Raw genomic sequence first — 13,466 nt, forward strand, 5'->3', positions numbered from 1 at the left:
CAAAGAAAGCAAATATAAAGAGTAGATTGTGTGCTTGAATACATACAAGATAGAGGACAGCTCAGCCTGTGACAACACACAAATCCTAAGGTATCAAAATGGTTTGATAGCTGTAAATCCTTAGTTGTGAAACCCGTACGATGACCACCTTTTGACTTCACCAACTCTGATCCTTTGTGACCATTAGAAGAGGACGAGATGAACTTGGGAGATGTTTGTTGTTTAGTTGCATGGGCCTCAATCGAAGTGTTTGTGGCCTTTGGGCTTATACGTACACCTCCTCAAACTTGTGGTGGGAGCATCCCGAACACCAAGTTTTTCCCGCAAGGCGAAGAAAGGCTGTTGTGATAGAGGCTTCGTAAAAATGTCAGCAAGTTGAAGCACTGCTGGAACATGACTGACTACAAAAGCTCCGAGTGCAACTCTCTCACGCACATAGTGAAAATCAATATCAAGGTGCTTGCTGCGATTGTGAATAGCTGGATTCGCAGTCAAGTAGACGGCAGATAAGTTGTCACAAAACAACTCAGGTGTATCAGGGAGAGATGCTAACCACTTGAGCTCTGTAGCGGTAAGTGAGAGAGTTCGATACTAAGCTTCTGTTGAAGACCTCGACACAGTAGGATGCCTTTTAGCGGACCAGGAGATGATGTTTGAACCGAGGAACGTACACAGGCCACTAGTAGAACGTCTAGTCTCACGACATCCAGCCCAATCACTATCACTGAAGCCATAGAGGAGAAAGCCGGTCTTTGCATTTATGTTCAATCCATATCGATACGTGCCTTTCAAGTAACGAATAATGCGCTTGAGGTTGGAGAAGTCTGCAACCGTCGGAGCATGCATCTTCTGGCATACATAGTTAACAGCAAACTGGATGTCCGGTCTTGTCAAGGTCAAGTACTGAAGCTTGCCTGCAAGACTGCGAAAGTAAGTTGGTTCCGAGAAAAGTTGATCATGGCCAGTGACTTTGTCTAGCTGCATCGGAAGGGGCGTCGGCATTGGCGCACAATCAGACATTCCTGCACTCAGTAGCAGGTCCGTAGTATACTTTTCCTGGCAAAGAAACAAGCCATCTGAAGTTTCTTGCACTTGAATGCCAAGTAAATAGTGAACTGGCCCATGTCTTTCATTCTGAAAGTGGTATTGAGATGAACCAGTAGCTTTTCTATCAGTTTATCATTGTTTCTTGTGAGTAACATGTCATCAACGTAGAGCAAGAGATATATCACATCGTCGCCATGTAGATATACAAACAGAGAAGGGTCTCCATGAGTACACTTGAAGCCAAACTCAATCAAGAAGATACTGAACTTATCGAACCACGCTCGAGGCGACTGACGAAGACCATAGATGGCTTTTCTCAACTTACAAATGTAGTTAGGCTTCTCAGGATCTTCAAATCCAGGTGGTTGTTTCATGAAGACAGGTTCTTTGAGATCACCGTGTAGAAAGGCGTTTTCTACATCCAGCTGTTTGATTTTCCAACCTTTTACAGCAGCAACGTGAAGCACATACCATATAGTAGTTCTTCTAACCACCGGACTATATGTCTCAACAAAGTATATGCCTTTTTCCTGCTCGTTTCCACGAGCTACTAGTCTTGACTTGCGCTTGTTTAAGGTACCATCAGCATTCAATTTCGACTTGTGAACCCATCCACTACTGATTGGTTTGATACTTGGATCAGGAGGAACCAAGTCCCATGTATGTCTGATGTCCATATTGTTCTTTTCGTGTCTCATTGCATTAGTCCAGTATGGGTCTTTAAAAGCAGCAGCAACTGTCTTAGGTTCAGGATATTGAGACGTAACAGAGAGAAGGACATAGCGTGGGTTAGGCTTTCGGATCCCGTCTTTTGCTCTAGTAACCATTGGATGTACTGGCTCAGGTGGAGGGACATTCTGAATATCAGGAACATGTGATGCTTCAGGGGTGGGTAAGGGTGGAAAGTATTCTTCAGAAAAGATAGAGGCAGTTGAAGGAGTGGAAACCGGGCTTGCTGGAGGTTGAGGTAGTCGAACTCGATGTACTGGTTCTTCTGGAACAACAGCAGGCTCAACAGGAGAGGAGACCTTTTCACATTCTGATTGCCAAGCAGAGAGCAACAGCGTATCCAAGTAATGTAGAAAGGACTGGTATTCCTTTTTGTAAGGAAAGGTTTTCTCCTCAAACAGCACATGCCTGCTAATATAAACTCTTCCAGAGGGTGGATGTAGACAGTGATACCCTTTGTGCTTCTCATTATAACCAATGAAGACTCTTCGGATCAAACTTGTTTTGACTGTAAGGTCAAACAAACGGGTAACAGCTACACCCAAAGACACGCAGAGACGTATACACTAGAGCTTTACCGACAAGAACTTAATAAGGAATCTTGTGCTCCGGAAGAACCGAGGAAGGGAGAAGGTTACTGAGGTAAACAGAATTCAGAAAGGCTTCTACCCACAGTTGATGAGGAACTCGACTTTGAAACATCAACGACAAACCAAGTTCTGTAACATATCGGTGCTTTTTCTCCGAAGATCGTTCTGCTGTGGGGTGTGGGGACAAGACATGTGATGTTTGATACCACACGACGTTAGATGAGCAGCAAACTGAGTGCTGGTGAATTCACCGCCCCATCACTTTGGAATGTTTTAATTTTACCGTCAAGTTGTCGTTCTACTAAGTTCTGAAAGTGAAGAAACGCAGAAAATAAATCAAATTTTAATCGCAAAGGGTATAACCACGTGAATCTTGAGTAACGATCAACAAATACTGCATAATATCTAAACCCTTGAGTTGAAATCACTGGAGAAGGCCCCCAAAGGTCACAATGAACACGCTCTAAGGGTTTGGTGGCTACAAAAACAGAACTACTGAATGGTAAACGACTTGACTTGCCCAGTTGACACGCCTCACAAAGCTGAAGACTGGGCTTATTGATAACTACGGCTTTATTACTTGAGAGACGCTGGAGAACTTCTTGGTGAGGATGACCTAGCCTCAGGTGCCAAACATCACCACTTGCAGTTTGCTGTCTGTGAGAATAGAAAGCCATAAACTTCGGGTTCTCCAAGACGTAGAGGTCCTTCTGTCTAGTTCCTTTGGTTAGGATTTGCCTTGTCTGTTTGTCCTTCACAACAACACTATCAGCATCGAACTCAATGGAACAAGGATAATCAGCCGTAAGCTTTGAGACTGAAAGCAAAGATTTAGTGATGCCAGGACAAACAAGAACCTCTTTTAAAGGGAGATTACCTTGAAGACTAGGCAGAACCGCGGAACCAATCTGACTTATGGGCAAAACCCCACTGTTACCAACCAGAACCAAGTCATCACCTGTGTAGGCCTGAGTAGATTGGAGCTGAGAAGGGTTGTTTGTGATATGGGCCGTAGCACCAGAATCAACATACCAATCATTTCTTTGAGGTTGAGCTTGATCTGAAGTATGCATAGCAGTGAGAGCGTTGTGAAGCTCTTCTGTCTGATAGGAGTGGTCGAAGCGTTTGTAACAACGGTACGCAGCCTGACCAAACTTGTTGCAGATTTGACACGTTGGACGGTTGTTTGAACCAGAGGGAGCACCACGACAAGAGCCTTGACTTATCTGTTGTGGAAAGCCTCTGCCTTGAGTAGAGTAGTTACCTCTTCCGCGATAACCTCCACGACCACGGCCGCGAGAAGAGCATCCACCTCTATTGGAGTAGAAGGCTTGATGCAGAGCAGTCTCAGTAGGAGCTTCATACGATGAAAACTTTTCATTGAAACCCATTAACTTGAACACCACGTCTTCAAAGTTTGGTCCGTGAAAGACATCCATTGAATGTTCGATGACAGTCGAGATGGACTCATATTCTTTCCCCAGACCTCGCAATACACCGTAGATCTTCTCTTGTTCAGACAGAGGAGCGCCAACGGAAGCCAGATGATCACAGAGAGATTTTATCTCAGAGAGGTACTCAGTGAGGGAACGAGAGCCCTTCTTTGTACTCTAGATTCGACTCCGTAGATCTAGCTTTCGGGTGGGGGAAACTCTGTTGTATTTCTGAGCCAGATAACACCAGAGTTCTTGCGACGAACGAAGACCATAAACGCTTTTGATGGCGTCTTCGGAGAGAGAACCAACCAGCCAAGCCATGACGCATTGATCGGTGCGGACCCATTTGGCGTAAGCTGGATTTGGTGTCTCTGTGACTTGATCTTCATTTTGAACAGCGAGGATTGGTGGTGGTCTAGGTATTTAGCCGGTAACATAACCAAGAAGTGATTGGGAATTAAGAAACTGCTCAAACTGAAACTTCCAAGACAAGTAGTTGGAGTCGTTGAGCTTGAGTGTCACACAGTGTGTAATCGTCAAAGGAGAATTAAGAGGATCACCATCCATGGCTCTGATACCATGTAAACTTGGTGAAAACGAAGAGAGTAAATGAAGAAGATAACTTTCTTATTGATTGTTTCTGCTTGACTTTCACGCTTACAAAGAGAGAAAATATAAAGAGGAGATTGTGTGCTTGAATACAGACAAGATAGAGGACAGCTCAGCCTCTGACAGCACACAATTCTAAGGTTTCAAAACGGTTTGATAGCTATAAATCCTTAGCTGTGAAACCCGTACGATGACCACCTTTTGACGTCACCAACTCTGATCCTTTGCGACCGTTAGAAGAGGACGAGATGAACTTGGGAGATGTTTGTTGTTTAGTTGTATGGGCCTCAACTGAAGTGTTTGTGGCCTTTGGGCTATACTATTGAGAATACATATCCTTTAATTGCTCTTCGGGTCTTTAAATATGTTGAACAAACTCTAAAATAGTATGACTGAGTGTATTTAGGTGGAACATATCTTCTTTCCTAAATCAAAACCTATATCATATATGATCGAATTTTTTGTTCTTCGCCAAAATTTAGCAAAAAAACAAAAAAAACCTTTATCATATAGGTTATACTCCCTTGTTTTATATACCTAAGAAAACCTTGTGGAAAAATCTGAATACATTATTTCTTTTGCTTTTAGAAATTTACGGTTTTTCTTAGTTCATGCAAAACATTAGACTGAAATACTGAAGCATGATTTATAAATACATCTATATGATCATTGTCATTATAAATAGCCATATGTTGATTACGTAGATAAAAGAAAATCTTAACTAATGTGGTTTTACACAAACAAAACATCAAATATGTCATATCAAACGAAAATATTGGACCAATGAATAAACATTATCAATACTATTAAAACATAAACACTTTTTATCTACTTACAAATAGTCTAGGTTGGATCATGACATTTATTTAATTTTCTATTTTTTCTCCTACAACTAACTTAATTAATATTAAATATATATCATATCTTACCTATTATTTTAATATTTCAAAAATAAAATATCTAAAAAGATATTCCTAACTATCTTTTTCTAAGACAGCATTTTAATAATATCGTTTAAGACCTTTTTATTTAAAATGTAAATATAAAATTATTTTTAATATTTACTTTTAAATAATAAAATTCATAATTAATACTAACTATAATTATAATCGAATATTATTTTATTTTTTATTTATAGAATAAAAAATAACATTCCTATAATATTTATATTCATAATTAAATTACTACACCAATTAATAAATATAAAGTAACTTAATCAATTTATTAACCATTTTATACATTATAAATTTAAATAATAACATATATTCATAAATTTTACAACATAATTCGATTTATTAAAACAAAATATTAAAGTAAGATATATAAAATAATAAATAATTTCATATTTAATATACATATTTAAATTAAAATATTAAAATAAATTCAATATGTTTACCAAATATGATACGGATTGAATGACTTATAGATAATTTATATAATAATAAATAATAATTTTGCGCTTTAAAGACGGGTTGATTAACATATAGTTGATCAAATGTATATATTTTATAAAATGGATATTAATAGTTAGCTACTATTAATATTTAATGATATGATGGAACATGTTATTATTAACATTTTTATGATTATAGTTTTACGGGTTATTGCAACTAACATGTAAAATATTTATCAAATATAATACTAATTGAACAAAACATAAACCACATTTTAAGTTAGGCTTCGTTCATCTATCCTTATTTGAATTTTTGTTTCTAATTTATATCGCATTATAGGTCTCATTCTGGAAAAATTGTAAATACGGATGGGGTTCAGATATAGCACATCAGTTTGGTTCTAATTTGTATCACGTCCTAAAATCTATAAAGTAACTTTATATCGTTCGGATTCAGATTATATTGGTTTGGTTTAAATATATCTGAAGTTAAATTTAAAATTTAAATACTTATTTTAGATATTCTTGAAAATAAATATATAATTAAATATTTGAAGTACATATTTATGATCAAATATTTATATTTGTGATTAATTTGGACTTTCATTTTTTGGTTACACTTTCGGGTTCAGTAATAATACTTCGAGTTGGATATGTTTTATGCCATCCTACAAGACCTACTATGGTATTTCTAATATTTTGGACCGGATAAGGATTGAGTTTTTGTTTGGATTCAGTTCGGACTTCGGGTTAATGATTTTATTTCCATGTCTACTTTAAATAAAGAGAAAAAATGATTAAATAAAATTTTCAACAAAAAATTATCCCGTGCTTCAAAATCTAGTTAATTTTATTAAAAAGACTGGGTGACATGAAGGTGCCGTTGAAAGGAATGACGCTAACAATGATGTTTATCGAAACAACCGGATATATATTCTCTTGTATAGTATTCAAAATTAGTGAATGATGATTATCGAAACCACTGAATATATATTTTTTCTAGTTTTCAAAATTAGTTTTCTTTAATTTGACAAGTATCTATTGACTAATCTTTCTATTTTTGAAAGTTTTTATTTATCATAAATCTAAATATTCATTAAGGCAGATCATATTGAAATTAGTCATTCAAATTTTAAGGTGAGAGATCAGAATGAAAATAAATGAATTCTTCCCTACTACAAAATCTACACTAAAGGACAAAACGATATAATAATATGCCTTATAATGATTTTTTGTATGTTAACTAGGTGTTTTCCTGCACCATGTGCAGTGATAAATCTTTTTATATTTAAATTATATTAATATAAATTCAATTTAATTAAGTATAAAGTTAAGAAAAAAAAACATTTTGTTTATTTTAAATTATATTTAAGAATATATATGTATATATTGAAAATTATAATCTTAGATAAATTTCCTATCTGCTTTTTTGGTTAAATATATTAAATCAACTTATATAAAATTACTAAAACAATTCATAAAAAAATTGTATAGTTATCAAAAATTAAAACCAAATAATATTTATAAAATTTGTAGATATTTAAAAGAAACTAATGATATACGATTAAAAATTTGTATTTTTAAAAATAAAAATTGTAGAAAAATTTTGTGATAAAAATTGTATATAAAAATAAAATTAAATAATATTTCGAAACTTATAATTTCATATTAGAACATATTTATTTTGGTGATGATTTATGAGTTATTACCATATTCTAAAAAAACTACAAAAATATAAATCGACTTAAATATAATGTATCAGTTATTGTCATATTCTATAAAGTCTACCAAAAATATATATCAACATTAAATGTAATTATCTATGTCATATTTAACCATTAGTCATGTCATCAAATTTAGTTGTCATGTCATATATTTTTTTGTAAAAGTAATTGTAAAGATGAAATGTGGCAAATCACTTCGCAAATAATGTCTAGGAGATGGTATAGGGACATTGTTGTAATACATTTTAGTATGCATCATGAAAATTACTCCATTTGAATGAGGAATGTTGATTAATTATGTGAAGTAACAAATGTTACTTAACATAATAATATCAGACTTATTAACAAATAATTAGAAAATATTAGATAACTTTGAGAAAAAAATAAGAAAAATATGAGTTAATGAAATTGAAGATTGTAGTAAATCTTAAGATAACACTATTTTCATGTGTAATTTTTGGATATTAGAAACAAAAATGATTTCTAACTACTTCAAATTTGTATTACAGTTTATATTTTTATAATATGCTTTCATTATATAATACATTATATATATATATATATTCAAATACAATAATATATATTCTAGGTATGTTGATTATTTGTGAATGTACTTGCGTTTGACAGTTTACCTGTCTCTACGAAAATGCGAACATACGCTTACAAAGGAAGCGCATACTTTGAACTATCGGAGGAGTTAGCATTTTTTTTTGCTTGTGATCATCATATCTTCTTCCTTCTACGAAAAAGGAAATAGAGGCAAACAAGGGAAACTTCCCATCATATTGATTAACACTATTTTACTTTTGTTACATTGGCTTTTCAGTTGTACATAGAATTATTTCATGTGTATTATGAATAAAAAAAATACTTTTAACATTTGTGTAACGACCCGGTTCCTAGCCCAATTTTTTTTAAGGAAAACCCGTTAAGACTGCAGCCCATTAGGGTGAATGACCTAGGGTTCCCTCCTTTTTTTATAAATGAAGTTGTCTTCTCTCATTTTTCTCTCATTCTGAAACTGGAGCGAAACTCTGCAGAGATTTAGAGAGACTAGGAAACCCTAGCCGTCAAGCTTCTCTTTTCCTTTTCTCTCTTCTTCTCTCACGCCTCTCTTTCTCTCCCTCTCCTTTCTCTTTCCTTTGGATCTCTTCCTCTCTCCTCGCCGCGAGTCCCCCGAGAGCAAGCTGAGCCGCCGGTGGTGGTGGTGGTCGTCCAAGTGGTGGTGGGTGATCGTCCGAGTGTGGTGATGGTGGTGGCTGTGTGGTGTTGTGGTGGTGACCAGATCTCGTCTCTCTCGTGTTTACTTGTTCCAGATCTGTTCAGATCTCATCCCCTTTGTCTCTTGTTCTAGATCCAGATCTAGGCTAAGGTGGAGTGTCTTGAACCCATCTTGTTCCCATGTACTGTATACTCCTTTATGTTGGAGTTAGGTTTGATTAGACCCTGTTTGAGAGTTAGGATGATAGAACATGGTTATTACTAGATTGATAGATGAATGGATCATGATGCATAAGAACCCTCATACTGTTAAACGGGACTTAATGAACTGTCTTGTGTTGTTGTGGTGATGATTGATTGGTAATTGATACTTGTATGTTTGGATGTCTAGTCCCATGAGTGGTTTGTGATTAAAGCTAGGATGCTAGAAAGAAGTGAATGCTGAGATGATAGATGACTACTGATTGTTATTGATACTGTAAGTGAAACCTGAGTGTGATGTGTATTGTGTGTGACACCAATAACGGGTGGCGTCTAGTGAATGAGTTCAAGTACGAGTCTAAGTGTAAAGGAAAGTGAATGAGAATGAGAATGGATAAGTGAAAGTGAATAAGGATGTGAAAGGATAAGTGAATGTATAAGTGAATAATGTTAAGGTTAAGCATGGGTTGGGAAATCATATAGAGTCTAGAGGGAGTACGTGTGGTAGTAGTTCTACGCTAGGCATCCATAGGAGCTGTGGTGGAATCCACAAGAATATGGAGGCACCCATAGGAGCTGTGGTGGAATCCACAAGAATATGGGGTAGAAGTCTAGCGAGAGCTACCCACGGAGAAAAGAGAAAAGATGAGCCAGCCGCGAGAGGCGGGATATAAAAACGTGCATTGTAGAGTCCTTAGTTCATGGTCGGGTATCTGGGTGTTAAAGGTGTCATAAGATTGAGTCGGTCTTGTATGTCGAGTCGGTTAAGTCTATGGTTTGACGTGTATGACAATGAGTGAGATCATTGTACTGTTTTATCGCTAGGTTGTTAGAAATGTATAGAATTGAATGTGTGGAAATAAATGATGATGATATGAAATGTTAAGATGCATCAACTGATTGTAGTGGCTAGTCAGCCCTAGTTCCCGCATAGAGTAGTATAGAGTGTCATGCGGGCAGGCTGGTCTAGAGTCGCTTCACTGAGTAACTTGTTGCTCATCCCTCCCTTTCCATTTCTCTGTGCGCAGGACTGTAAGTAGAAGTATATGGATGTGGGTGGAACATTATTTCAAAGAAGGTTATGCGTCTGTCGACTCTTGGGACCAGTAACGGGGCACGTATGGTTGTCTAAATGAGTAGAACGTGTCCATAACGCCCTTTCGATAACCCCGGTCGGACGCAGAGGGATCGGGCCGTTACAATTTGCACCAAAAAATGAATAAAAATATACCTTGGATGCATGAGTAATGGAAAATGTGGTGATAACCAATTGAGGAGTGGTGATATCCAATTGTCCATATCTATATGTACACTATGAGAAACATGCCATGGAAGTCCCCTTGATCAATTTATTCTATTAAAATAGAAGTACAAAACATAACTTACCTATTTTGAAGAGCTATTACAATATTTACTTTTATTTTTCACTCATCCTAACTACTTCATTAACTTTCTTACTATCATAATTCAAAAGTTTTTACATTCCTAGATTTCATCATTTGTAGTCTTTTTCATTAAAAACACAAAACATACCAAATCGATTTTCAAACTAATTCGTATTAAAAAAACAAATTAATAAACATTACAAAAACAATTAATGCGAACAAATGTTTATTTTTTATGTTAAACGTGAATTAACTAATTAATGCGGACGGGTGTTTGTTATTAATTAATAAACACGAAAAAATTTAAAGATGGACAAATAAACCGAACTCATAAACCTGAACCGAATTTGACATAAATACTGAAATGATCTATTAATTGTCTTTTTGTCATTTAAAACAAGAATAAAAATGTGGATGGTATATTCAGAAAAACAAAATCAAATTATTCAATATAAAAAATAAAATTAGTATGCTTAAAAATGTCTTTTTAAAATTATTTAATACATATAAATGTTTAAAGTATACAGTATCTTTTATGCAAAACAAATATTTAATCATAAAAATTAAAAATAAATACTTGCGCGGATGCGCGAATCAAATTTTGGTTAGGAAATTATTTCTAAGGCCACATATAACTTCTCTGAGCTCAATCATCTTGAAAATGAGGCTTTGGATTAGTTTACCAGTGGATTTTATCTGAAGCAAAAATTCTGTTAAATACATTTAATCAAGGTGAGACGTTGTTGTAAGTCTACTTAGTAGATATTTTGGAAAATCTCATATGATAATTTCTTTATTGTTGTTTATTCTTTATTGTTTTAATAATTTTAATATATGATCTCACAATTTTTGAATATTATTTTGATGATTACCATTTTAGTTTATTCATACAAAAACTAAAATTAATCAATATCATTTTGATTTTTGTAATTTCAAATTTTAGTTGTATACCATAAAATCAAGAAGACTTTATTTGAAGCCTACCAGACCATAAACCGCAAACTTCAAACTCTAAATGTCCACTTGATAACAGAAAACTCTTAATTATTAATCATTGTATCAAATATGTAAATATAAACTACTCGACATTGATATATAAATTTAATTCAAAAAAACAAAACAAAAAAACCTAAAATCTAACCCTAAGAATCTAATCCTAACAATAGTTACATCTTTGAACATTTTTTCCCCAAACCATAAACATTGTCCAACACATGGTTACCAACTAATATATATATTCTTTTAAATTGTTCAATCCTATTAATTTTAATTTATATACCTCATGTTGGTTCTCACATTGATGATCTACAATAAATTTCACACAAATTATTTGTTATACATTTTTAAATAAAAATGTTAGATCAAATTACGACGTAGACTTCAGAATATTATTAGGAAATCTACATTTTGAAGACTTCTTTCTTTTAAATGTAGTATTCCGAAAGATAAAATCGTAAAATAATTTCCTAGTTTTTTGTTTGGTTATAAAGAGTAAATAACAGTTTTATTAAAGTTAGTTTTGCATTTGATTGAATATGAAATATATTTTTGCATTTCAAATCAATTTGTAGGTTATATTCGAAAAATCCCCCATATTCTGAATCTGACCTATAACATATTGTAGTTTTGTTAAAAATATTTATTCTATCATAAATTAAAAGTCAACAGTTTAAACAAATCTTGACACACATATAATAAAACTCTCAAGCCTCAATGCTTTATCCGTTTCCCAGAGTGAGCTTTTATCTACACACATGCGATATGGCTCAGTGTTGTTTTTTTCTGTTCTGTGTTTTTCTATGTACTTTTAAATATGTGCAGATGGTTCAAGCAAGACCGGCTTAACATTCGGCAGGCAGAAGGACTCGAACCGTGGCTCAGTCAGATCCACTGACTCCTCTTCCTTTGCAGTCCTGCTCCCACCTCTTGACCATCCTACTTTGCTTTCTTTCTTCTTCTCATTACTCTGCCGGTACAAATGTAACCAATACTAAGGTTTCGATTGTTTTAAACGCTTAAATGAAGGTTTAGTTAGAAAACATTACCGGAAAAAGATGATTGATGGGGAAGTTTCTACGTCTGGAAGTGTCTGGCATGATGGTAGAAAGAATCTGAACAACTTCTCTCATTGTTGGCCTAGCTTCTGGCTCCAGAAGCAAGCACTCTTTAGCAAGATACGCCATTATCTGCATCTCTTCTTCAGCAAACTTTCCGTTAAGCCTGGGATCAGGCAGCTCCTCAATCACCCTCTACTGTCTTGTAAACGCGGCATAGCCTATGAAACACCAAGTTTCAAAGACTTATAACTTTGTGGTTAAAGAGATTTATAAACTAGTAGTACTGTTTTTTAATTTACCCAAATAACAAGACTTTCTTCTCCTTTGTTGTTGCTAGGCTTCTGTATCGGTTTTCTACCGGTTATAAGCTCGAGTAGAACAACCGAAGCTGAACACATCTGACATAGGTGAAGCACATCCTGCAATAGCGTATTCAGGTGCAAAGTAGCCAAACGTTCCTTGCAGTCCCATTGTTGGAGAGCTTGAACCGCTCTGTAAACCGTCGCTGCTCAACACTTAGCCATCCCAAGATCTGTTATCTGTAAACAATGTTTATTCAAGTTCACATTTGGTCTCACCGAAGCAAATAAAGCTTTGCTCTTCACTTACTTTAGCATGCCAATTCTCATCGAGGAGGATGTTAGTGGATTTAACATCTCTGTGCAAGATTCTTGGAGCAGCAGCTTCGTGGAGATACTCGAGCCCTCTTGCAGCTCCAAGAGCGAGAGAGATTCTGATGTTCCACGTCATCTTCTCTCCCAGCTCTCCATCCAAGCAGTCTCTCAGATTCCCGTAAGACATGTACTCAAAAACCAGAAGCCTCTCCGCATGCTTGCCGTGAAACTCCGAACAGTATCCAATCAATGGAACCACATGGTAATGATGGAGTCTTGATAACAACTCAACCTGCAAAGACATTTCATAATCTTGATCAAATAGGAATCCATCCACCAAGAAGCAGGGGGAGAGGAGGTTAGTAGTACTTCTGGTTGAGAATAGAGTGTCGTTGTCGTTTCCTTTAGGAGCATTTAAGCGTTTGATCGCAGCGGTTTTACCGTCTTTGAGCTGTCCACA

At 35.4% G+C, this 13,466-nt stretch overlaps 1 protein-coding gene and 1 pseudogene across 1 annotated transcript; both read right to left on the reverse strand.

Annotated features, from left to right (window-relative positions):
* Positions 1-591: 591 nt before the first annotated feature.
* On the reverse strand, positions 592-1,020 carry LOC125585853 (uncharacterized mitochondrial protein AtMg00810-like). The gene has a single exon (XM_048755556.1). The coding sequence runs from the start codon at positions 1,018-1,020 to the stop codon at positions 592-594; it is 429 nt and encodes a 142-aa protein (XP_048611513.1).
* An 11,103-nt stretch (positions 1,021-12,123) lies between these two features.
* The window catches only part of LOC111211911, a 1,751-nt pseudogene continuing 408 nt past the window's right edge, over positions 12,124-13,466 (reverse strand).

Source organism: Brassica napus, chromosome C4 (genome assembly GCF_020379485.1).
Source record: "Brassica napus cultivar Da-Ae chromosome C4, Da-Ae, whole genome shotgun sequence".
NCBI lineage: Eukaryota > Viridiplantae > Streptophyta > Magnoliopsida > Brassicales > Brassicaceae > Brassica > Brassica napus.

Bases quoted from the DNA above. Each gene is read 5' to 3' on its own strand.
- LOC125585853 (XM_048755556.1), bottom strand. From the start codon at position 1,020: ATGTCTGATTGTGCGCCAATGCCGACGCCCCTTCCGATGCAGCTAGAC.